The following is a 26,048-nucleotide window of genomic DNA, read 5'->3' as shown; positions in this document are numbered from 1 at the left end:
ACATTCTATGGGGGCTGTGTTGCATTACATTCTATGGGGCTGTGCTGTATTACATTCTATGGGGGCTGTGCTGTATTACATTCTATGGGGCTGTGCTGTATTACATTCTATGGGGCTGTGCTGTATTACATTCTATGGGGACTGGCTGCATTATGTTCTATGGGGGCTGGCTGTATTACATTCTATGGGGACTGAGCTGTATTACATTCTATGGGGGCTGTGCTGTATTACATTCTATGGGGGCTGTGCTGCATTACATTCTATGGGGGCTGTGCTGTATTACATTCTATGGGGGCTGGCTGCATTACATTCTATGGGGCAGTGCTGCATTACATTCTATTGGGCTGTGCTGTATTACATTCTATGGGGCTGTGCTGCATTACATTATATGGGGCTGTGCTGCATTACATTCTATGGGGCTGTGCTGCATTACATTCTATGGGGGCTGTGCTGTATTATAGTCTATGGGGCTGTGCTGCATTACATTCTATGGGGACTGGCTGCATTACATTCTATGGGGACTGGCTGCATTACATTCTATGGGGGCTGTGCTGTATTACATTCTATGGGGCTGTGCTGTATAATAGTCTATGGGGGCTGTGCTGTATTACAGTCTATGGGGGCTGTGCTGTATTACAGTCTATGGGGGCTGTGCTGCATTACATTCTATGGGGACTGGCTGCATTACATTCTATGGGGGCTGTGCTGCATTACATTCTATGGGGGCTGGCTGCATTACATTCTATGGGGCAGTGCTGTATTACATTCTATGGGGACTGGCTGCATTACATTCTATGGGGACTGGCTGCATTACATTCTATGGGGGCTGTGCTGTATTACATTCTATGGGGACTGAGCTGTAATGCTGGATACAGCTGTAATTATATGTTATATAGTCGTGTTACACTCCCTTCACTTCCTGTAGCCTACAAGTGTACAAAGATATTATACAGTCACCAAGTGACAAGTGGGCCTGTGTGACTTCAAAATGCCAGGGCTGAATTTTAAGTCCCAGTTCGGCCCTGTATCTATCCCTCTCTCTGTGTGAAATGGAGTGTGGGTTGGACAAATGTAAAAGAGGAGGTTGGACAGAAATGACATCACAAATCTTTTTGTGGATAGAGGGGGGAGAGGAGGGAGGGGTTGGGGTGTGTTTTGGAGTGGGTGTGCCAGGTGCAGTTACAGGCAGTGCAATGCATCATGGAACTTGTAGTATTAGAGCACAATAACTCAGGAGAAAGGAAGTTGTCGATTAACCCCATGAGAGCTGAATCCAGCACTAAAGATGTGCTGCTACAGCATGATAAAAGGTAATATTGCTAAAATAAACACAGTAGATGTTTTCAGTGGCACATAATAGCAAGATTTATGAAAAAAAAAAGGTTATAGTAGTGGACAACTTCTTTAACCCCTTACTGACCTCGGACGTACTATACCGTCCGAGGTCAGCTCCCCTGCTTTGATGCAGGGCTCCGCGGTGAGCCCGCATCAAAGCCGGGACATGTCAGCTGTTATGAACAGCTGACATGTGCCCGCAATAGGCGTGGGCAGAATCGCGATCTGCCCGCACCTATTAACTAGTTAAATGCCGCTGTCAAACGCAGACAGCGGCATTTAACTACCGCATCCGGCCGTGCGGCCGGATATGAGCGCATCGCCGACCCCTGTCACATGATCGGGGGTCGGCGATGCTCCTCCATTGTAACCATAGAGGTCCTTGAGACCTCTATGGTTACTGATCGCCGGTGGCTGTGAGCGCCACCCTGTGGTCGGCGCTCACAGCACACCTGCAATTCTCCTACATAACAGCGATCTGATGATCGCTGTTATGTAGCAGAGCCGATCGGGCTGTGCCTGCTTCTAGCCTCCCATGGAGGCTATAGAAGCATGGCAAAAGTGAAAAAAAAAAGTTTTTAAAAATGTGAAAAAAATAAAAAAAACATAAAAGTTTAAATCACCCCCCTTTCGCCCCAATCAAAATAAATCAATAAAAAAAAATCAAACCTACACATATTTGGTATCGCCGCGTTCAGAATCGCCCGATCTATCAATAAAAAAAAAAACATTAACCTGATCGCTAAATGGCGTAATGAGAAAAAAATCGAAACGCCAGAAATACGTTTTTTTGGTCGCCGCGACATTGCATTAAAATGCAATAACGGGCGATCAAAAGAACGTATCTGCACCAAAATGCTATAATTAAAAACGCCAGCTCGGCACGCAAAAAATAAGCCCTCACCTGACCCCAGATCACGAAAAATGGAGACGCTACGAGTATCGGAAAATGGCGCAATTTATTTTTTTTTTTTTTGCAAAGTTTGGAATTTTTTTTCACCACTTAGGTAAAACATAACCTAGACATGTGAGGTGTCTATGAACTCGTACTGACCTGGAGAATCATAATGGCAGGTCAGATTCAGCATTTAGTGAACCTAGCAAAATAGGCAAGCAAAAAACAAGTGTGGGATTGCACTTTTTTTTCAATTTCACTGCACTTGGAATTTTTTTCCCGTTTTCTAGTACACGACATGGTAAAACCAATGATGTCGTTCAAAAGTACAACTCGTCCCGCAAAAAATGAGCCCTCACATGGCCAAATTGACGGAAAAATAAAAAAGTTATGGCTCTGTGAAGGAGGGGAGCGAAAAACGAAAACGGAAAAACGAAAAATCCCAAGGTCATGAAGGGGTTAAATATGAGTGTCTGAGCAAAAGGTCTGAACACTTATGACCATGTGATACTTCGGTTTTTCTTTTTTAATAAATTTGCAAAAATTTCTACATTTCTGTTTTTTTCCATTAAGATGGCGTGCAGAGTGTACATTAATGAGAAAAAAAAATAACTTTTTGAATTTACCAAATGGCTGCAATGAAAGAAAGAGTGAAAAATTGAAAAGGGTCTGAATACTTTCTGTACCCACTGTACATGGCAGGCTCCTGCAGTATGTCATGAAGAGGTTAACGTGTGTCACTCTCAATACTAGCCCTGTCACCATTGTATTCTCTTTAAGCACCTTTGAATGTTACACTGGCCCTAACGGATAGGGTTCACCGATATTTCCTACTAGGTCGCAAGTCCTAAATATGTGAGTGCCAAAACTGTAGAAAAAAAAGACATAGACCACACATCCAAAAATCATACATTGATTTAATTTCGCTAGGCATAGATTTACAAAACTGAACATGAGGTTCTTAGTTTAACATTCTGATCAGACTTTATGAAGCCCACTACCATGTCACAGTGAACCTCTCAGTGGGTCCCTAAACTAAAAAGTGCTGCATGGTGTTCAAACCATCATCGCAGCGACGATATATCACCATGGTGGGCGACCTGGTGCCTGACAGCACCCATGCTGCGAGGCTGAGTCCCCATGACTTCAGGGCACAACACCCCACAAGCACAACAGCACAGCAACAATGACCGCCACACTGCACAAACACCAGTGATTAACCCCTTTCTGACATATGACGTACTATTCCGTCGAGGTGGTATGGGCCCGTATGACCACCGATGGGATAGTACGTCATCACTGATCAGCCGCCCTCACGCGGGGAGCGCAACCAATCAGGGCCGGGTGTCAGCTGACTATCTCAGCTGACATCCGGCACTATGTTCCAGGAGCGGTCACGGACCTCTCTTGGCACATTAACCCCCAGCACACTGCGAGCAAAGATGATCGCAGCGTTCCGGCGGCACAGGGAAGCAGCGCACAGGGAGGGGGCTCCCTGCGTGCTTCCCTGAGACCCTCGGAGCAACGCAATGTGATCGTGTTGCTCCGAGGGTCTCCTACCTCCTCCCTGCAGGCCCGGATCCAAAATGGTTACTTGGGGCCTTCCGGGTCCTGCAGGGAGGTGGCTTGCAAGCGCCTGCTCAGAGCAGGCGCCTGCAAGCCTCCTGCAGTGCCTGTGTGATCGCTGATCTGACACAGTGCACTGCAAAGTGTCAGATCTGCAATCTGACACTATAGCATAATGCCCCCCCTGGGGCAATGTAAAAAAGTATAATAATATATATATTTACATGTGTAAAAAAAAAAATCCCTAAATAACGAAAAAAATATATATATATTGTTCCGATAAATACATTTATTTATCTAAATTAAAAAAAAGAAAGTACACATATTTAGTATCGCCGCGTCCGTAACGACCTGACCTATAAAACTGTCCCAGTAGTTAACCGCTTCAGTGAACACCGATAAAAAAAAAACCGACGCTTTATTATCATACCGCCAAACTAAAAGTGGAATAACACGCGACCAAAAAGACAGATATAAATAACCATGGTACCGCTGAAAACGTCATCTTGTCCCACAAAAAACGAGCCACCACACAGCATCATCAACGAAAAAAATAAAAAAGTTATAGTCCTCAGAATAAAGCGATGCAAAAATAATTATTTTTTATATAAAATAGTTTTTATCATATAAAAGCGCCAAAACATAAAAAATAATATAAATGAAGTATCGCTGTAATCGTACCGACCCGAAGAATAAAACTGCTTTATTAATTTTACCAAACGTGGAACGGTATAAATGCCTCCCCAAAAGAAATTCATGAATAGCTCGTTTTTGTTCATTCTACCTCACAAAAATCGGAAAAAAAAGCGATCAAAAAATGTCACGTGCCCGAAAATGTTACCAATAAAAGCGCCAATTCGTCCCACAAAAAAACAAGACCTCAAATGACTCTGTGGACCAAAATATGGAAAAATTATAGTTCTCAAAATGTGGAGAACGCAAAAACTATTTTTTGCAATAAAAAGCGTCTTTTAGTGTGTGACGGCTGCCAATCATAAAAATCCGCTAAAAACCCCGCTATAAAAGTAAATCAAACCCCCCTTCATCACCGCCTTAGTTAGGGAAAAATAATAAATTTTAAAAAAATGTATTTATTTCCATTTTACGATTAGGATTAGGGTTGGAGCTAAAGTTAGGGTTGGGGCTAAAGTTAGGGTTAGGGTTGTGGTTAAAGATAGGGTTGGGGTTAGGATTAGGGTTGGGGCTAAAATTAGGGTTAGGGTTCGAGTTAGGGTTGGGGCTAAAGTTAGGGTTAGGGTTGGGGCTTAAGTCAGGGTTGGGGCTAAAGTCAGTGTTTGGATTACATTTACGGTTGGTATTAGGGTTGGGATTAGGGTTAGGGGTGTGGTTAGGGTTATGGTTGGGATTAGGGTTAGGGGTGTGTTTGGGATAGGGTTTGTTAGAATTGGGGGTTTCCACTGTTTAGGCACATCAGGGGCTCTCCAATGGTGTCCGATCTCAATTCCAGCCAATTCTGCATTGAAAAAGTAAAACCGTGCTCCTTCCTTTCCGATCTCACCCGTGCGCCCAAACAGGGGTTTACCCCAACATATGGGGTATCAGCGTACTCAGGACAAATTGGACAACTTTTGGGGTCCAATTTCTCCTGTTACCCTTGGGAAAATACAAAACTGGGGGCTAAAAAATAATTTTTGTGGAAAAAAAAAATAATTTTTATTTTCACGGCTCTGCATTATAAACTCTAGTGAAACACTTGGGGGTGCAAAGTTCTCACAACACATCTAGATAAAGTTCCTCGGGGGGTCTAGTTTCCAATATGGGGTCACTTGTGGGGGGTTTCTACTGTTTAGGTACATCAGGGGCTCTGAAAATACAATGTGATGCCTGCAGACCAATCCATCTAAGTCTGCATTCCAAACTGCGCGCCTTCCCTTCCGAGCTCTGCCATGCGCCCAAATGGTGGTTTCCCCCACATTGGGGTATCAGCGTACTCAGGACAAATTGGACAACAACTTTTGGGGTCCAGTTTCTCCTGTTACCCTTAGGAAAATACAAAACTGTGGGCTAAAAAATATTTTTTGTGGAAAAAAAAAAGAATTTTTATTTTCATGGCTCTGGGTTATAAACTGTAGTGAAACACTTGGAGGTTCAAAGTTTTCACAACACATCTAGATAAGTTTACTCCCACATATGGGGTATCAGCGTACTCAGGACAAATTGCACAACAACTTTTAGGGTCCTGTTTCTTTTGTTACCCTTGGGAAAAAAAAAATTGGGGGCAAAAGGATTTTTGTGAAAAAATGTGATTTTTTATTTTTACGGTTCTACATTATAAACTGTGAAGCACTTGGTGGGTCAAAGTGCTCACCACACATCTAGATATGTTCCTTAGGAGGTCTACTTTCCAAAATGGTGTCACTTGTGGGGGGTTTCAATGTTTAGGCACATCAGGGGCTCTCAAAACGCGACATTGCATCCCATCTCAATTCCAGTCAATTTTGCATTGAAAAGTCAAATGGTGCTCCTTCCCTTCCGAGCTCTGCCATTCGCCCAAACTGTGGTTTGGTTTACCCCCACATATAGGGTATCAGCGTATTCAGGACAAATTGCACAACAACTGTTGGGGTCCAATTTCTCCTGTTACCCTTGGTAAAATAAAACAAATTGGAGCTGAAGTAAGTTTTTTGTGAAAAAAAGTTAAATGTTCATTTTTTTTTTTAAACATTCCAAAAATTCCTGTGAAACACTTGAAGGGTTAAAAAACTTCTTGAATGTGGTTTTGAGTAGCTTGAGATGTGCAGTTTTTAGAATGGTGTCACACTTGGGTATTTTCTATGATAAAGACCCCTCAAAGTGACTTCAAATGTGACTTGGTCCCTAAAAAAATGGTGTTGTAAAAATGAGAAATTGCTGGTCACCTTTTAACCCTTATAACTCCCTAACAAACAAAAAAAATGTTGGTTCCAAAATTGTGCTGATGTAAAGTAGACATGTGGGAAATGTTACTTATTAAGTATTTTGTGTGACATATCTCTGTGATTTAAGGACATAAAAATTCAAAGTTGGAAAATTGCAAAATTTTCAAAATGTTCGCCACATTTCCGTTTGTTCACAAATAAACGCAGGTAATATCAAATAAATGTTACCACTATTATGACGTACAATATGTCACAAGAAAACAGTGTCAGAATCATCAGGACCCGTTGAAGCGTTCCAGAGTTATGACCCCCTGCTCACAACCTGTACCATATGTCTAAACTGGAAGTAACATCTCAGTTCACTCAGGGTCTTCTTTTAGGAATGACAGGTGTTTTTCTCTGGCCGCCGATCAACATCTGACTTTTATGGCTTGATCTGCGAAGTCGGTCTTCAATGCTTTACCTAAAAAGACAGTCTTTGGTGCTTGAACTACATAGTCGAGACGTCCCCAGGATCAGACCGCTCTAAGGTACAATGAGCACAATATCTTCCACGAGCCCGTCCTTTTGCCCTGACTTGTGCTTCACGGTCCTGGCCTTTTATATTTAGCAACTGTGTCACAGATGTCACTTGACCCGGTGTCCCCCTCAAATTATTTCATCTAGGGAACACACTCTCCGTCCTTCAGTTCCTGCCTATCCAGTGCAGCCAGCAGATGGTGGCATTTACTTGCAGGTGCTGTGCAATGTTGACTGAATGCATCTTCCATTTGCCACCCCTTTACAACTGAATACAGATTTGATAGAATTTTGATTGAATTGAGATTGAAAGGTCAGTCCAGAGGAAGAAGCACAATTCTCTGATAATATATATTGCATTTTCATTAGTATTCTTGATTAACAAACTTAAAATTAAAATGACAAGTTACTCTTTGAATACTGTGCAATTTATGTTCTAGCAACACTGAAGTATATAATGCCACCTAGACTGATATACAACCAGTTCCACATTTTGTGTGTCACTTTTAAATCTTCTTTAATCATCTTCATTTTTTACAACAACACAAATATACCCCAATTTACATCTTTGTAAGGAAATATGCTTATAAGCAGCCAGGTGTTCAATGACTATACGAAATAATCCTTCCTCACAATGCAATGTATAATCTGTGTTATAAAGATCCATAGGGGCTCAGATACACTGCTACATATTATTCACTAACTTCTTTAGTAACTTTATTCTAGATGTTAATGTAAAAGTTCTCATAGTAGCCAAGGCAATAAACATTTAAAATGTGGCCCTGATGATAATAATCTTTATTTTTATATAGCGCTCACAATCTAAATTCCCTATCAGTATGTCTTTGGAATGTGGGAGGAAACCGGAGAACCCGGAGGAAACCCACGCAAACACGGAGAGAACATACAAACTCTTTGCAGATGTTGTCCTTGGTGGGGTTTGAACCCAGGACTCCAGAGCTGCAAGGCTGCTGTGCTAACCACTGCGCCACCGTGCTGCCCATATGTCCAGTAATGTCCAGTGGTGGAGAACAGAGACCGAGCCCGGAATCTGCCTCGTTCTGCAGTAGGAAACTCACTTATTCAGTGAGTGCATCTAGCTGCTTGCTGCTGAATGTCCAGTAATGGTACATCCAGGGGTGGAGGACAGAGACCGAGCCCGGAATCTGCCTCGTTCTGCAGTAGGAAACTCACTTATTCAGTGAGTGCATCTAGCTGCTTGCTGCTGAATGTCCAGTAATGGTACATCCAGGGGTGGAGGACAGAGACCGAGCCCGGAATCTGCCTCGTTCTGCAGTAGGAAACTCACTTATTCAGTGAGTGTATCTAGCTGCTTGCTGCTGAATGTCCAGTAATGGTACATCCAGGGGTGGAGGACAGAGACCGAGCCCGGAATCTGCCTCGTTCTGCAGTAGGAAACTCACTTATTCAGTGAGTGCATCTAGCTGCTTGCTGCTGAATGTCCAGTAATGGTACATCCAGGGGTGGAGGACAGAGACCGAGCCCGGAATCTGCCTCGTTCTGCAGTAGGAAACTCACTTATTCAGTGAGTGTATCTAGCTGCTTGCTGCTGAATGTCCAGTAATGGTACATCCAGGGGTGGAGGACAGAGACCGAGCCCGGAATCTGCCTCGTTCTGCAGTAGGAAACTCACTTATTCAGTGAGTGCATCTAGCTGCTTGCTGCTGAATGTCCAGTAATGGTACATCCAGTGGTGGAGAACAGAGACCGAGCCCGGAATCTGCCTCGTTCTGCAGTAGGAAACTCACTTATTCAGTGAGTGTATCTAGCTGCTTGCTGCTGAATGTCCAGTAATGGTACATCCAGGGGTGGAGGACAGAGACCGAGCCCGGAATCTGCCTCGTTCTGCAGTAGGAAACTCACTTATTCAGTGAGTGTATCTAGCTGCTTGCTGCTGAATGTCCAGTAATGGTACATCCAGGGGTGGAGGACAGAGACCGAGCCCGGAATCTGCCTCGTTCTGCAGTAGGAAACTCACTTATTCAGTGAGTGCATCTAGCTGCTTGCTGCTGAATGTCCAGTAATGGTACATCCAGGGGTGGAGGACAGAGACCGAGCCCGGAATCTGCCTCGTTCTGCAGTAGGAAACTCACTTATTCAGTGAGTGTATCTAGCTGCTTGCTGCTGAATGTCCAGTAATGGTACATCCAGGGGTGGAGGACAGAGACCGAGCCCGGAATCTGCCTCGTTCTGCAGTAGGAAACTCACTTATTCAGTGAGTGCATCTAGCTGCTTGCTGCTGAATGTCCAGTAATGGTACATCCAGTGGTGGAGAACAGAGACCGAGCCCGGAATCTGCCTCGTTCTGCAGTAGGAAACTCACTTATTCAGTGAGTGTATCTAGCTGCTTGCTGCTGAATGTCCAGTAATGGTACATCCAGTGGTGGAGGACAGAGACCGAGCCCGGAATCTGCCTCGTTCTGCAGTAGGAAACTCACTTATTCAGTGAGTGCATCTAGCTGCTTGCTGCTGAATGTCCAGTAATGGTACATCCAGTGGTGGAGAACAGAGACCGAGCCCGGAATCTGCCTCGTTCTGCAGTAGGAAACTCACTTATTCAGTGAGTGTATCTAGCTGCTTGCTGCTGAATGTCCAGTAATGGTACATCCAGGGGTGGAGGACAGAGACCGAGCCCGGAATCTGCCTCGTTCTGCAGTTGGAAACTCACTTATTCAGTGAGTGCGTCTAGCTGTTGAATGTCCAGTAATGTCATATCCGGTGCTGATGTAAAGTCGTCTCCAGCTGGATCCCATGTTCTTTGTGGGTTCACAGCGAGACCCCGCCCTGCCTCACCTGCAAAATAAATGTCACAACATTAGCAAAACAGTAAAGATGACTATATGGATATGGAGACAGATTTTAATGAGCAAGACAGCTGGAAAAGTATATATGTCATTGATTACTTCCAGATTATATTGCTTGTGGAGACTTAAAGGAAATGCAATGCTTCCCAGGGAATCTGAATAAGTAAATGGCCTCTTCAGAGAGGAAGAGGATGTGAACTCTCTCAAATTCCCAGGGAAGAATTGTCTACACGAAGAAACCTAAACCCTTAAACCCCATGTCAGACGTCTCTCACGCAGGAAAATCAGATCTCCTGCTTTACACTGATGAGAAGTAAACACCCCGAAACACATATCTGCAATGGGAATTTCTGCTTTGGCTTCTTTTCCTAAGTTATGTGGCAAGGTTTTTTAAAAAGTCGATAGTGACTTTTAAGATTGCTACTTGGAATAGATGGCACTACTGTTCATGTCCTCTGCCTCTCTGAAGAGGCTTCTTACATTATATTACAGTCTTTACAGGCAATGAACTGATCCTAGCCTTACAGGCCATCCTCTGACAGATTGACTACTAGATTATCGATTAGTCTCTTATTGAAAGGAAATAGATTTTAGAAACATTAACAGAACCAGTATGGAAACTCCCCTCTGTATCACTCTGTCACTGTTAGTTTGCTTACTGTAAGTGATAGCTGTAATTTGGGTATAACCCCTTCTCATGTACATCACCATGGAATCAATGGTGCTATATGAATAAATAATAATAATATGTTGCTGGTACCAGCTAGACTCCATACAAAGACCGGTTTTGGCTCCCAGTCTGAAGCTTTAGCTTGCACAATTAAAAATATCGCTATCAACATTAAGGTCTGGAGTGATCAATTTCTAATTAGTTATCCCACTGCTTGTTAATGCTAGAACATAACATACTGTATATCATTAAACATATATTTAAGTCTTAAGAACTTACTGTCGGTTTTGGCTGGGACGGGCTTCATCTTCCGAGAAGCCAGTAGGACGTTCAGATGCTTTACGAAAAATAAGCAGAGGAGGTGGAACATGTTTTTTGTCCTCTTGATGTCCTGTAAAATACACTGTTAGTGAGACTAGTTGATCATGAAAAGAACATTGATTCTACTCTACAGCCATCCTGGGATTGGAGACCCCCAGCATACTAGGAAATGACTTAAGGGGAAACTGTCACCATGAAAACACAGTTCTATCTGCAGACATCATATAATAGATCTGGGGGATGAGTAGATTCATATATAATGTAGTTGTGTGAGAAAACATTCAGTGTTACCTGTGTTTTAATCATTGTTTCCTTTGCTTTTTCTTGGATTTTCGGACCAATTGGCGGTACTATCACTAACTGACACATTTCTTTGTCCATGTATGTATACAGAGGTAGCTGTCAACCACGGATAGGACTGCCCACTGGACCACAAATCCCAGAAAGAGCAGAAGTTTAAATGATTAACTCCTACATGACCTATGACATATATATACGTCATAGTTTGTGCTCTGCATTACATGCAGGCTACTATTATGAACCTTCATGTTTTTAGGCACATGAGAGCTGATCTGATCAGCTGTCATGTGCCCCTAACAGCCGTGAGTGTAATCATGATCCACCCATAGCTGTTAACCTGTTAAATGCTTCTGTCAATCTACAAAACGGCTGCATTTATCATGGTCACGGCAGAAGCGCGTCACTAATCTCACCCATCGTCGTGCCCGTCACATAAATACGAGGTGCCAATGGGATAGCATGACAACCCGGGGTCTGCAAGAGACCCCTGTGGTTGTCATTGCTGATCTGCTATGAGCGCCACCCTAAGCCCAGCGCTCATAGTAAATGATCATTTCTGCTACAGGCAGCAGGGCTGAAGCGAACAGATGATTGCAGCTTCAAGTCTCCTAAATAGAGTATTGAAACAAGTAAAAAGTGGAAACAAATGTTTTTAAAAACATGAAGAGAATTAAAAAAATAAAAATTCAAATCACTCGCTTTTACCCCATTCAAAATAAAGTGATAAAACAAAAAAAATTAAATAGACACATATTTGGTATCAAAGCATTCAGAAATGTCCGAGCTATCAAAATATAAAAATAATTAATCTGATCAGTAACTGGTGTAATGAGAAAAAAAAAAAAAATCAAAATTTCAGAATTAAGTTTCTTTGGTCTCCGCAACATTGCAATAACAGGCAATCAAAAGATCATGTCTGCACCAATATGGCATCAATAAAATGTCAGCTCGATGTGCAAAAAATAAGCCCTCACCCAGCCCAAGATCCTAAAAATTGGAGACATTATGTGTCTAGGAAAATGGTGCCATTGTTTTTTTTTTGTTTTTTTTACAAACTTTCGATTTATTGCTCACCACTTACCGTAAATAAAAAGAACCTAGACATATTTGGTGTAAGAGAACTCAGCTGGAGAATCATAATGGCAGGTCAGTTTTAGCATTTAGTGAGCATGGTAAAAAAAAAAAAAAAAACAATTCAAAAATGAAAAAAGCAAGAAGAACGGCACCAGATACAACGGTATAGATCAAGCGACCAAAACTAGTCCGATTGTTACTCAGCAGGTGGTGTTCAACACGCTTCTTGTGGTGCTCGACATCATATATATAGTCTTTGAAAAATGCGTACACCAGAGACAGAGGAAGATGCGGCACTCACCAAATCGTGTTACAATAAAAGTCCTTTATTTCGCCATTACATGGATTAAGGACGTCACTTCATAGGCTGTGGGTACGTGCGAGGGTGCATGGTCACACAGGACCTGTATGATCATGGTGTTTTTGAGGATTTCTCTCTTTTCCGCCATGGGTCCGTGAGGAGCGACATCAGTCACAATATTTGTTTTGCCCTCATGCTTTCCCGTAATGTAGAATATTGAAATTAGGTTAAAATCTCACTAAGGACAACATTTGCAAGGAGTTTGTGTGGGTTTCCTCCGGGTTCCTCCCACACTCCAAAGACATACTGAGGGGGGGATTTTGATTGTAAGCCCCAATGGGGACAGTGATAACAATGTAAGTAAAACGTTGTGGAAATAATGGCGATACATACAGTGGGGAAAATAAGTATTTGACACACTGCCAATTCTGCAAGTTTACCCACCTACAAAGAATGGAGAGTTCTGTAATTTTTAATGTAAGTAAACTTCAACTGTGAGGCCGGCCTCACACTAGCGAGTTTTACGGACGTATGAGCGCATAAACTACGTCCGTAAAACTCGCAAAATAAACGGTACAATTATTCTCAATGGGGCTGCTCCTATTAGCCGTATATTACGGTTCAGTGTTATACGGCTTTCTACGGCCGTACAAAATCGCAGCATGCTGCGTTTGTCACCGTATTGCGCAAAAAAATCACCAATGAAAGTCTATGGGGGCGAGAAAAATACGGATTCCACACTGACCAGCAGTGTGACTTGCGAGAAATACGCAGCGGTGTTAGTGAAAAGTCGGTAATTCAATTGCCGGCTTTTCATTTCTCCTGCACAAACCCGACAGGATATGAGACATGGTTTACATACAGTAAACCATCTCATATCCCTTTTTTTTGCATATTCCACACTACTAATGTTAGTAGTGTGTATGTGCAAAATTTCAGCGCTGTAGCTGCTAAAATAAAGGGTTAAATGGCGGAAAAAATTGGCGTGGGCTCCCGCGCAATTTTCTCCGCCAGAATGGTAAAGCCAGTGACTGAGGGCAGATATTAATAGCCAGGAGAGGGTCCATGGTTATTGGCCCCCCCGTGGCTAAAAACATCTGCCCCCAGCCACCCCAGAAAAGGCACATCTGGAAGATGCGCCTATTCTGGCACTTGGCCACTCTCTTCCCACTCCCTGTAGCGGTGGGATATGGGGTAATGAAGGGTTAATGCCACCTTGCTATTGTAAGGTGACATTAAGCCAGATTAATCATGGAGAGGCGTCAATTATGACACCTATCCATTATTAATCCAATTGTAGGAAAGGGTTAAAAAACACACACACACGATTTAAAAGTAGTTTAATGAAATAAACACAGCGGTTGTTGTAATAATTTATTGTTCTCTCAATCCATCAGGAACACCCTCGCTTGGAAAAATAATAAACGCACAAGATACATACCCTCTGATGTCAGATCACGTCCCACGATGTAATCCATCTGAAGGGGTTAACTAATATTACAGGCACGAGCTGCGATAAACCACTCGCTCGTGTCTGTAATCCCCCGGGTGCTGAAAGGAAAGCAGTGATCTATACTTACATTGAGTCGCGGTGAGGCGCCCTCTGGTGGATGTTCTCATGAACTGCAGCCTGGGAACTTTTTCCCACGCTCCAGGTCATATGAGGACATCCACCAGGGGGCGCATCACCGCGACTGAAGGAAATGTAGGTCAATGACCTACATTTCATTCATTCGCCGGGGAATTACAAGCAGGAGCACACCGCGGCATTAGCAGGGCTCCTGCCTGTAATATTAGTTAACCCCTTCAGATGGATTACATCGTGGGACGTGATCTGACATCAGAGGGTATGTATCTTGTGCGTTTATTATTTTTCCAAGCGAGGGTGTTCCTGATGGATTGAGAGAACAATAAATTATTACAACAACCGCTGTGTTTATTTCATTAAAATACTTTTGAATCGTGTGTGTGTGTTTTTTAACCCTTTCCTACAATTGGATTAATAATGGATAGGTGTCATAATTGACGCCTCTCCATGATTAATCTGGCTTAATGTCACCTTACAATAGCAAGGTGGCATTAACCCTTCATTACCCCATATCCCACCGCTACAGGGAGTGGGAAGAGAGTGGCCAAGTGCCAGAATAGGCGCATCTTCCAGATGTGCCTTTTCTGGGGTGGCTGGGGGCAGATGTTTTTAGCCACGGGGGGGCCAATAACCATGGACCCTCTCCTGGCTATTAATATCTGCCCTCAGTCACTGGCTTTACCGCTCTGGCGGAGAAAATTGCGCGGGAGCCCACGCCAATTTTTTCCGCCATTTAACCCTTTATTTTAGCAGCTACAGCGCTGAAATTTTGCACATACACACTACTAACATTAGTAGTGTGGAATATGCAAAAGAAAAGGGGATATGAGATGGTTTACTGTATGTAAACCATGTGTCATATCCTGTCGGGTTTGTGCAGGAGAAATGAAAAGCCGGCAATTGAATTACCGGCTTTTCACAGCTATCGCGCTGAATGAAATCTAAATACAGAATATATATATATGTGTCTCAATGACCTATATATATATATACTGTATATATGTTTTCCCTAACATTTGAGCACATAAATCCATTAGATGTCGGTTTTGCAAGCCTGCGCGAAAATCTCGCAGTACGGATGCCATACGGATTACATACGGAGGATGCCATGCGCAAAATACGCTGACACACCCTGACTACGGATCACTATTTTGGGAACATTTCTCCGTATTACGGCCGTAGTACGGACGTAAAAAACGGACCGTATTGTCTTACGCCGAGTGTGAGGCCGGCCTGAGAGAGAGAATCTTAAAAAAATCCAGAAAATCACATTGTATGATTTTTGCATAATTAATTAGCATTTTATTGTATGAAATAAGTATTTGTTACAATAGAAGAACAGAACTTAATATTTGCTACAGAAACCTTTATTTACAATTACAGAGGTCACATGTAGTAGTTCTTTCCCAAGTTTGCACACACTGCAGCAGGGATGTTGGCCCACTCCTCCATACAGATCTTCTTCAGATCTGCCAAGTTTCGGCAATGGTGGAGAGGTTGGAGTGTGATTGATTGAGTGTGTGGACAAGTGTCTTTTATACAGATAACAAGTTCAAACAGGTGCAAATAATACAGGTAATGAGTGTAGAGTAGGAGAAATTCTTAAAGAAAAACTAACAGTTCTCCGAGAGCCAGAATTCTTGCTGGTTGGTAGGTGATCAAATACTTATTTCATACAATAAAATGCAAATCAATGATGTAAAAATCATAAACTAAATCTAGAAAATCACATTGTAAGATTCTGTCTCTCACAGCAGTTGAAATGTACCTATGGTAATAATTACAGACCTCTCCATTCGATGTAGTTGGGAAGACTTGCAAAATTGGCATTGCATCAAATACTTATATTCCCCACTGTAAGTGAGATAAATATATAAAATAAACATCATATAAATGTTATAACCTCTAATTGGTACAGTGATGTATAAAAAAGATGGACCAAACCATTAGAGTTACCTCTATGTCTAGGGTTTATTCACTGACATTTTCCTTTAAGAGACTTTTTTTATAAAGGCGTTTTCCCATTAAATTTGTCATAAAAGTCCTGAGTACTTACTGTCAGAGTTGACGCTCGCGTTCTGATATGACTGGAATTTGGCGACCAGATCACTAACCCGACCGGGAGGGTTTCTGATGTTTTTGAGCTCGTCTCTTTTTTCAGCCCAGCGTCCGCGAGGAGCTTCATGCTTTCCAATATTTAGCTTATTCTCATGTTTTCCTGTAACAGAAACCACAGAAATCAGTATTTTGACAATAAACACTTCTCTATGTTTCCCATAGATTATTACCTCTACGTCTACGGATCTTTTACCGACAAGATTCTTTAAGAGACGATTTTTACAAGGTTGTTTTTCTTTTCATTGCGTTTCTAATATGTTTTCAGAAGGGGAGAAAAAACAGAAACGCAAAAAGGGAAAACCTCAATGTCGTGAAGGGATTAAAAAATGGGTTTTACTGAATCTTTCCTCACAAAACTATATCTCAATGTACTCCGCTTCCTCAGCTCTCTAATATGGAACCTGCATTTTAAACTGTATTTTCTTGATGACAGGTTCTCTGTAAAGAAGACTGTTCATCATAAATGTTTCTTGTTGAACTGGACACATGATGTAATATGGGCAGTGAAGTGGAATAAAACTTTTTTTAAAATTTGCCTCAGTTAAGTAGATATTAGTAATCAAAATACTTGTTGTTACTAAGGTAACTTGTGAAATCAGAGTGGGAATTGCCAGAGAGTTTTCACTGGGGGTGCACTTCTTTTCCCTCTATGACACTGGCCACATCTAGAATATGGGATCCACTTTACGGTTGCACATTTAAAAGAGGATATTCAGAAATTAGAATTAGTTCAAAAGTGGGAAATTAGATTATTACATGGGATGGAAGGCCTCTCATATGATGAGAGGTGGAAAAGTTGGGCTTCTTACATGAGATCTCATTAACATATATAATATATGTGTGTGGTCAATACAAAGGTTTAGCACATGACTTATTCTTTGCAAGGACCATACTTAGGACTAGGGGGCACTCATTACCGATGTAAGAAAAATAATAATTGCAGCTAATTAGGAAAGTGTTCTTTACAGTTAGAGCAGTCAGATTTTGGAATGCCGACCACAAGAGGTAGTAATGGCAGACACTATAACCACTTTTAAAAAAGATCTGGATGATTTCCTCAATACACATAACATTGTGGGTTATAGTTAATTTAGTGACAAAATGCACAATTGGTGGAGAAAGGTTGAACTTGATGGACCTAAGCCCTTTTCAACCTATGAAAAAAAGCATAAGCAACAAGCAACACATCAGAAAAAGAACACAGCCCCACTATAGCTTAGAGCAGGTTTCTCAATGTGTGAGACGTGAGGATACAGCCATAATCTCCTGATCTATCCTCCTGCATGAGTCAGTGTGGAGGCAGAGGCAGCACAACTGAGTTTATCTGTGTCACATTACAAACCCTTCTATCAGCAATTATCCTTCTTTGATAGCACAGTCACCATCTCTGCTGTCCTGCCTCTCCCCCACACTGTCTGTCCAGAGATGCATCAGTCATCACACTAATGTTTAATGCAAAAATAACAAAATCATTTTATTTCACTCTGCACTCACTATTACATCATGTGACCAGTTCAACCAGAAAACTTTAGTGAAAAGTCCTCTTTAAACTGCAAATCAATAACATATTGCTATAAAAACCAAATGTTTATTTTATGCAACCAAAGAAAGTTAGAATAGCATCTGTTTTGGGGTTTAGGGTGGGTGATGTCAGCAATCTTTTCTATCAGGGTCAAGGCAAAATTAGTTTACTGTCAGGGGCGGTGACCGCGTCCTCATCTGGGCCCATGTTCATTACTTCATCATTGGCATCAAGCATAGGGATCATGGTGTTTTTGAGGATTTCTCTCTTTTCCGCCATGGGTCCGTGAGGAGCGACATCAGTCACAATATTTGTTTTGCCCTCATGCTTTCCCGTAATGTAGAATATTGAAATTAGGTTAAAATCTCACTAAGGACAACATTTGCAAGGAGTTTGTGTGGGTTTCCTCCGGGTTCCTCCCACACTCCAAAGACATACTGAGGGGGAATTTTGATTGTAAGCCCCAATGGGGACAGTAATAACAATGTAAGTAAAACGTTGTGGAAATAATGGCGCTACATACAGTGGGGAAAATAAGTATTTGACACACTGCCAATTCTGCAAGTTTACCCACCCGCAAAGAATGGAGAGTTCTGTAATTTGTATTGTAAGTAAACTTCAACTGTGAGAGAGAATCTTAAAAAAATCCAGAAAATCACATTGTATGATTTTTGCATAATTAATTAGCATTTTATTGTATGAAATAAGTATTTGTTACAATAGAAGAACAGAACTTAATATTTGCTACAGAAACCTTTATTTGCAATTACAGAGGTCATATGTAGTAGTTCTTTCCCGAGTTTGCACACACTGCAGCAGGGATGTTGGCCCACTCCTCCATACTGATCTTCTCCAGATCTGCCAAGTTTCGGCAATGGTGGAGAGGTTGGAGTGTGATTGATTGAGTGTGTGCACAGGTGTCTTTTATACAGATAACAAGTTCAAACAGGTGCAAGTAATACAGGTAATGAGTGTAGAGTAGGAGAAATTCTTAAAGAAAAACTAACAGTTCTCCGAGAGCCAGAATTCTTGCTGGTTGGTAGGTGATCAAATACTTATTTCATGCAATAAAATGCAAATCAATTATATAAAAATCATAAACTAAATCCAGAAAATCACATTGTAAGATTCTGTGTCTCACAGGTGAAGTGTACCTATGGTAATAATTACATACCTCTCCATTCTTTGTAGTTGGAAAAACTTGCAAAATTGGCATTGCATCAAATACTTATATTCCCCACTGTAAGTGAGATAAATATATAAAATAAACATCATAGGCTACGTTCACATTTGCGTTGTGCGCCGCAGCGTCGTCGCCGCAACAAAACGCATGCGTCGTGCGGCCCTATCTTTAACATTGGAGCCGCATGGCTCCGCATGTACATGCGTTGTCATGCGTTTTGGTGCGTTGTACGCCGCATGCGGCGTTAGGGTGCACCTGTCAGGGCGCGGCAAACGCAACATGTTGCATTTTTTTGGCAGCGCAGACTTTTTAAAAAACGCATGCGTCGTGTTTGCGTCGCTTTTGCGTCATCGATGCGCCTTTTTTCCCATTGATTTGTATTGACAACGCAGACGACGCAAGTACTTGCGTCGTGGTGCGTTGTACGACGCATGCGTTTTCCAATAAAAAATGCAAAACATTGTCTAGACTTTGGGGGGGCGCATGCGGCGCAAAACGCTGCGTTTTTTGTTCAAAACGCAACTGCGTTTTTGTTTGCGTTGTGCGTTGCGGCGCTGACGCTGCGGCGCACAACGCAAATGTGAACGTAGCCATCCATATAAATGTTATAACCTCTAACTGGTACAGTGATGTATTAAAAAGATGGACCAAACCACTAGAGTTACCTCTATGTCTAGGGTTTATTCACTGACATTTTCCTTTAAGAGACTTTTTTTTATAAAGGTGTTTTCCCATTAAATTTGTCATAAAAGTCCTGAGTACTTACTGTCAGAGTTGACGATTGCGTTCTGATGTGACTTGAATTTGATGATTACATCACCAACCCGAATGGGAGAGAGTTTGATGTTTTTGAAATTGTCCCTTTTTTCAGCCAAGCTTCGAGGAGCTTCATGCTTTCCAATATTTAGCTTACTCTCATGTTTTCCTGTAACAGAAACCACAGAAATCAGTATTTTGATAATAAACACTTCTCTATGCTTCCCATAGATTATTACCTCTACGTCTACAGATCTTTTACCGACAAGATTCTTTAAGAGACGATTTTTACAAGGTTGTTTTTCTTTTCATTGCGTTTCTAATATATTTTCAGAAGGGGAGAAAAAAACAGAAACGCAAAAAGGGAAAACCTCAATGTCGTGAAGGGATTAAAAAATGGGTTTTACTGAATCTTTCCTCACAAAACTATATCTCAATGTACTCCGCTTCCTCAGCTCTCTAATATGGAACCTGCATTTTAAACTGTATTTTCTTGATGACAGGTTCTCTGTAAAGGAGACTGTTCATCATAAACGTTTCTTGTTGAACTGGACACATGATGTAATATGGGCAGTAAAGTGGAATAAAACTTTTTTAAAAATTTGCCTCAGTTAAGTAGATATTAGTAATCAAAATACTTGTCGTTACTAAGGTAACTTTTGTGAAATCAGAGTGGGAATTGCCAGAGAGTTTTCCCTGGGGGTGTACTTCTTTTCCCTCTATGACACTGGCCACATCTAGAATATGGGATCCACTTTAAGGCTGCACATTTAAAAGAGGATATTCAGAAATGAGAGTCAGTTCAAAAGTGGGAAATTAGATTATTACATGGGATGGAAGGCCTCATATAGGAGGTGGAAAAGTTGGGCTTCTTCCATGTGATGTCATTAATATATATAAATATATGTGTGGTCAACACAAAGGTTTAGCACATGACTAATTCCTTGCAAGGACCATACTTAGGACTAGGGGGCACTCATTACCAATGGAATAAAGACCATAACTGCAGCTAATTAGGAAAGGGTTCTTTACAGTTAGAGCAGTCAGACTTTGGAATACCAAAAACTTTGGTTTTGAGCACTTTGAGGGGTGCAGTTTTTAGAATCATGTCACTTTTGGGTATTTTCTGTATTAAATGCTCCTCAAAGTAACTTCAAATGTGAAGTGGTCCCTAACAAAATTGTTTTTGCAAGGTTAATTGGAAAAATGAGAAATATGCTATTGCTGATCAACTTTTAACCCCTTTAACTTCCTAAAGAAAAAAATTATGTTTCAAAAATTGTGCTGATGATAGCTAGACATGTGGGAAATGTTATTTATTAACTATTTTGTGTGACAACACTCTGATTTAAGGACTTAAAATTTAAAAAATTAAAAATTGCTAAATTTTCCGATATTTTCAGACATAAACGCAATTTAAACTGAACAAATTTTACCACTGTAATGGAGTACAGTATGTATTGAAAAAACTGTCTCAAAATCGGTGGGATCCGTTGAAACTTTCAATAATTATTACCACATAAAGTGACACTGGTCAGAATGAAAAAAAATGGCCTGGTTATGAAGGCGAAAAAGGCTCTGGCACGAAAGGGTTAAGAGACCATTTCGAAAAAGATGTTCTTCTATTAAGTATCAAATGTCCCCAGAGTAAGTCATCGACGTCATAAAGCTGTTACCAAGTTATAAAAAAGCAAAACAATAACTATTGGCATATAGATTTTATAGTCTTGTCCAGGGTTAGAAAAATTTAATTGGTTTGTTTGAAAAATAAGACCACCCCTGTGTACAGGTTGTGCCTGGTATTGTAGCTCCGCTCCAGTGACGGGAATGTACAGAGCTGCAATACCAGGAACAAGCTGAAGAGTTTGAAAGCACAGGGGTTTTTTTGTTCTTTTTATGGCAGCCCTGTTTTTCTTATCCTGGAGAACTGCTTTAGTGTCAGATTGGTTAGGCTGTACTTACCAGGAGGTTTATCAGTAGTCACTCTGTAGTAGTCTTCATCAGATCCATCATCTCTCCCGGATTCATCCCTTGTCAGATGTCTTTAAAACAGTAAAATATAAGGTATATTGTGAATTACAGAGTAACATATCTGTATTCTGCAGAATGAAATATAGACTCTTATGTTTCTTAATTCATTTGTCTCTTACATTCTGTAGAAACATTGGCAATAAGTAACATTTTGGTATTTATCAACCATTTTTCATGTACATGAAAGTTCAATATGTGTGGATCGTACTGGATTGTAAGGTAATATGAAGATTAGCCATGAGTGGATTTATTTGAGTGGAATTTAATTTTGCTCATATTTACAAAACTCAGAATTTTGGAGATTGTTTGTAATTCACTCCACGCAAATAAGACAAAGTGGAAGCTAGCTGCAGCCTCCAGCTTGCGGAACAGTAGAGCGCTGGCAAAAAGTTTAGCTCTCCTCTCTGACCGACTTCTGCTGCTTTATTCTCGATGGCCAGTTTTCCACACTATCATTGTACCGCGCCTCTGGCCAAGTGTTCCCTTTGGATTGGAACTTTGGCTACAAGTGGGCCCTGGAAGGTCTTTGCTCATGTAAGCCCCAACCAAGAGCCAACACTGTGCTGGAGCTGCGGGCAGAGAGCAGTGGGGCTTCCGGAGAGGGGCTTGGTGATGCATGAACTTTATTTTCTTTTTTCCTCCATTTATTATGATCTGGGACTGGGGAGACCCCAGAGCATAATAAGGAACAATCAATTTGTGAAGAATAATTTTGCTGTGAATCGAATCTCTAAATAAAACCTGCATGATTTGGCAGAATGTTGTCAGAGCCTCTCATCTGTAATAAAGATGTCATTTTTTACAGACTCCCATGTACAATATAAATCATCCTTTACAATACTCACCTCCATATGATTTCACAGATGACACCAATGAATATTCCAAGGAGGAACATGGTGATGGAAAGTACCATTACATAAATTATGAATGTATTCCAAGAGATGTTTAGAGGAACAATACCATCCACTGAAAAAGAAGAAAGAATATGTATATTATATATATTCAATAACTTGTCTGTAATACACTATGCCATTATTATCAAAGGGAATCTGTCACCAGGCTTTTGCCATGTTATCTGAGCCAGCCATAATGTAGAAGCATAGACCTTTATTATACCGATGTGTCAATTACTGGACTGTTTCAATTGAATAACTGTTTTACCAGCAATTGATTATCACTACAGGACAACTGGTCTTGCGCCTCCTAGTCCAGCCAGACCTCCAGCACTGATTAGCCGCTTTCTGTCAATATACAATGTAAACACAAAGCTGTGGCGGGGTTATACACAGCTCAAAACCTGAGCCCTGCTCAATCTGCAGAAGAGAAATCTGTGACTCTATTCAATTTTCTATTGGACTGTAGGACCCGGCAAGACGATTAAAAAATGGGGCTTAAGGCTACTTTCACAATAGCGTTAACTGCAATCCGTCGCAATGCGTCGTTTTGCAGAAAAAACTCATCCTGCAAAAGTGCTTGCAGGATGCATTTTTTTGCATTGACTAACATTACGCGACGCATTGCGACGGATTGCCACACGTCGCAACCGTCGCGCGATGGTTGCGCCGTGTTGTGGCGGACCGTCGGCCGCAAAAAACGTTGCATGTAACGTTTTTTGCAGACGACGGACCGCTTTTTCCGCCCCCACCTCTCCGCACATCCCCGCAGCTCACAGTGGGGTAGCGGATGCGCTGGAAAAATGCATCCGCTGCCCCCGTTGTGCAGCGGAGACAACGCTAGCGTCGGGAACCTCAGCCCGACGTACTGCGACGGGCCGAGCCTGACGCTAGTGTGAAAGAAGCCTTAGTTTGCAAGATTGTCTCAGGGATGATGCCATATTAATATACAATAGATATAATGGACAATATAGAGATCTATCCAGTTGCTTAGGTAGAGACCGATGAGTCACGGTGAAAATTTTGACCTGGGTCCCACCTGCATATTTGTCAGATGTATGGTCTCTTGTAGCAATCCAGATCCTGTGAAGACATACGTGTTTGCCCCCTCGTGTACAATGTCCCCATCCTGTAATAAAGTCCCCAATTCTGGCCCTTCATATAATAATATCACCCATCCTGGCCCCTTCCTGTAATAATGTTCCCCATCCTGGACCTCATTCAGTAATAATATCCACCATCTTGATATAAAGTCTTTATCCTTGGCCCCTTCTAGGTATAATGTCCTACATCCTGGTATAATGTCTCCCTTTCCCAGTATAATTTCCTCGGTATAATGTCTCCCTTTCCCAGTATAAAGTCCTCATTCCTTTGCCTCCTCCTGGTATAATGTCCTCCATCCTGGACCCTTTCCTGGTATAATGCCCCCCATTCTTGGCTCCTTCCAGTTATATATACCCCCCATCTCGGTATATTTTTACAGTAATAATGTCCCTGTTTTACAGCAAAAGTAAAAAAATTAAATGATTCTATTCAACTTCCCCCACTCCCACTACTTGTGACATCTTCTTCCATAGCCGGAGCAGAAGTCGGCAGCTGACTTTAGCGCGCCAGTGACGGGAAGCGCATGACATTGCTAGCATGCGCCACTCGGTGAATATTTGTGCCGCAGTGAATTTCAGCTCAATGTATGTCTGCAGGGCCCACCTACCCAGGCCTGGTCGCACTCACTGTGACCTCGATCGTTAGGCCCCGGATCTATCTTTCTATATCCAGGCATGTAAACATATCAAAAAAGGCCTGTGTGTCTAGAGGAAAAAAAGACATCTGGAGGCTTTTCCATAAATAGATAATATTACTAGATATCTGCTCTAGATTACTGGAGAAGAGGGATTGATCCAGGAGTGGAGTCTAATTGCAGCATTTATTAGGAAGGCACATTGGCTACAGAACATCGGGTTTACTTCAAATTAATGGTACCGCTCATTACAGTAATTAATATGGACCCGACTCCACTCCCATAGGGGTGGAGCCGCATATTCATTACTGTAATGAGCGGTACCATGTGACCGCTCACTACAGGAAGAAGCTGCCGACGCCGGGGAACCAGGGACCGCGCCAGGAGCAGGTGAGTATAACGCAGTGTGCGATATTCACCTGTCCCACGTTCCACCGTCGGCGCCGCTCCGTCTTCTGCATCCTCTGCAGTGACGCTCAGGTCAGAGGGCACGATGACGCGATTAGTGTGCGTGCCGCCCTCTGCCTGAACAGTCAGTGCTGAGGATGCGGAAGACACGGCGGCGTCGACGGTGGAACGCGGACAGGTGAATATAGCAAGTGCCAGGGGCCTGAGCGACGAGAGGTGAGTATGTGACTTTCTTTTTCTTCTTCTAATCCTCTTCCCCATTTTCTTTTCTTTTCCGTTGGCTGCCTTTCTAAGGAAATTGTTATTTTCCTCTCCCATGTCTTACATTGCCATCTAGTGGCCAATTTTCCTCCCAGTTTATTGCTGCTGTGTTCTCATGCACAGCAGTAATTATTAGGTAGTAATACCTCACTTTTCACTTCTATATTATTTCCAAAAAAAATCATTAGCACCACAGCCAGAGCCATCTTTTAATTTTTTGTAATTAGGGTACCGTTTAATTTTCACATTTATTAATTATCATTATCAATTATCTATCTCTGTGCTATACCCTATAATTAGACATTAGTTTGGTATGCGGTATCTATAAAGAGACGTGTTCCACGTCCATCCACATAGACAACCTTCTCTGTTCTATGGGGGTATTAATTATTTATTTATAGCATAGTAATACGCATATGTACATTTAATATGTGAAATATATCACTACTGGGAAATCGCTGGTCACCACCTGTTTTTATCTTTTTGGAGGTTCAATTGTTTACATCACCCTGTCTTTTTAATATCGTTATTTTAAACTAATTGTTCAATAAAGATCCTTTTATCGTTACTTACTAATGTGTCACTTCATACCTCAATAGGTAAATTAAATTCAGCATCTATAACCGAAGTGTTTGTGTTCTGCCTACACTAAACCCCTTGTTTCGGATTATGGTATTAATTTCTTTTTTATCCCAGCACAGCATATGAGGCAAATATCTCTATGGAGCATCTTATGGGGCGATAATCAGCATTTGTGCAGCATTATATGGGACAAATGTCTGTATGGAGCATCTTATGGGGCCATAATCAGCATTTGTGCAGCATTATATGGGACAAATGTCTGTATGGAGCATCTTATGGGGCG

The 26,048-nt window shown here is 41.7% G+C and overlaps 1 protein-coding gene across 2 annotated transcripts; it reads right to left on the bottom strand.

The window, feature by feature from the left end:
• Positions 1-9,291: 9,291 nt before the first annotated feature.
• Positions 9,292-21,896, bottom strand: LOC143809109 (uncharacterized). Of its 2 annotated transcripts, XM_077292268.1 has the most exons (5): positions 21,815-21,877; positions 19,863-20,021; positions 16,330-16,491; positions 10,969-11,080; positions 9,292-10,008 (listed from the first exon to the last, which is right to left on the bottom strand). In XM_077292268.1, exons 3-5 carry the CDS (start codon positions 16,456-16,458, stop codon positions 9,884-9,886), a joined length of 366 nt encoding a protein of 121 aa, XP_077148383.1. In that variant the 5' UTR covers positions 16,459-16,491; positions 19,863-20,021; positions 21,815-21,877; the 3' UTR covers positions 9,292-9,883. The 2 variants fall into 2 exon arrangements, with proteins under 2 accessions (XP_077148383.1, XP_077148384.1); XM_077292269.1 differs by lacking the exon at positions 19,863-20,021 and having other exon boundaries at positions 21,815-21,896.
• Between the last annotated feature and the right edge of the window lie 4,152 nt (positions 21,897-26,048).

The sequence above is a fragment of the Ranitomeya variabilis genome, chromosome 2, assembly GCF_051348905.1.
Source record: "Ranitomeya variabilis isolate aRanVar5 chromosome 2, aRanVar5.hap1, whole genome shotgun sequence".
NCBI classification, from domain to species: domain Eukaryota; kingdom Metazoa; phylum Chordata; class Amphibia; order Anura; family Dendrobatidae; genus Ranitomeya; species Ranitomeya variabilis.
This window is presented reverse-complemented; position numbering and strand designations above follow the sequence as displayed.

Excerpts from the sequence above, each read along its gene's own strand:
- LOC143809109 (XM_077292269.1), bottom strand. The coding sequence starts at position 16,458 with ATGAAGCTCCTCGCGGACGCTGGGCTGAAAAAAGAGACGAGCTCAAAA. Across the intron at positions 11,081-16,329 it reads CGCGAGCGTCAACTCTGACA|GACATCAAGAGGACAAAAAA; the intron begins GTAAGTACTCAG and ends TGTATTTTACAG. Across the intron at positions 10,009-10,968 it reads CGTCCCAGCCAAAACCGACA|GTGAGGCAGGGCGGGGTCTC; the intron begins GTAAGTTCTTAA and ends TTTATTTTGCAG.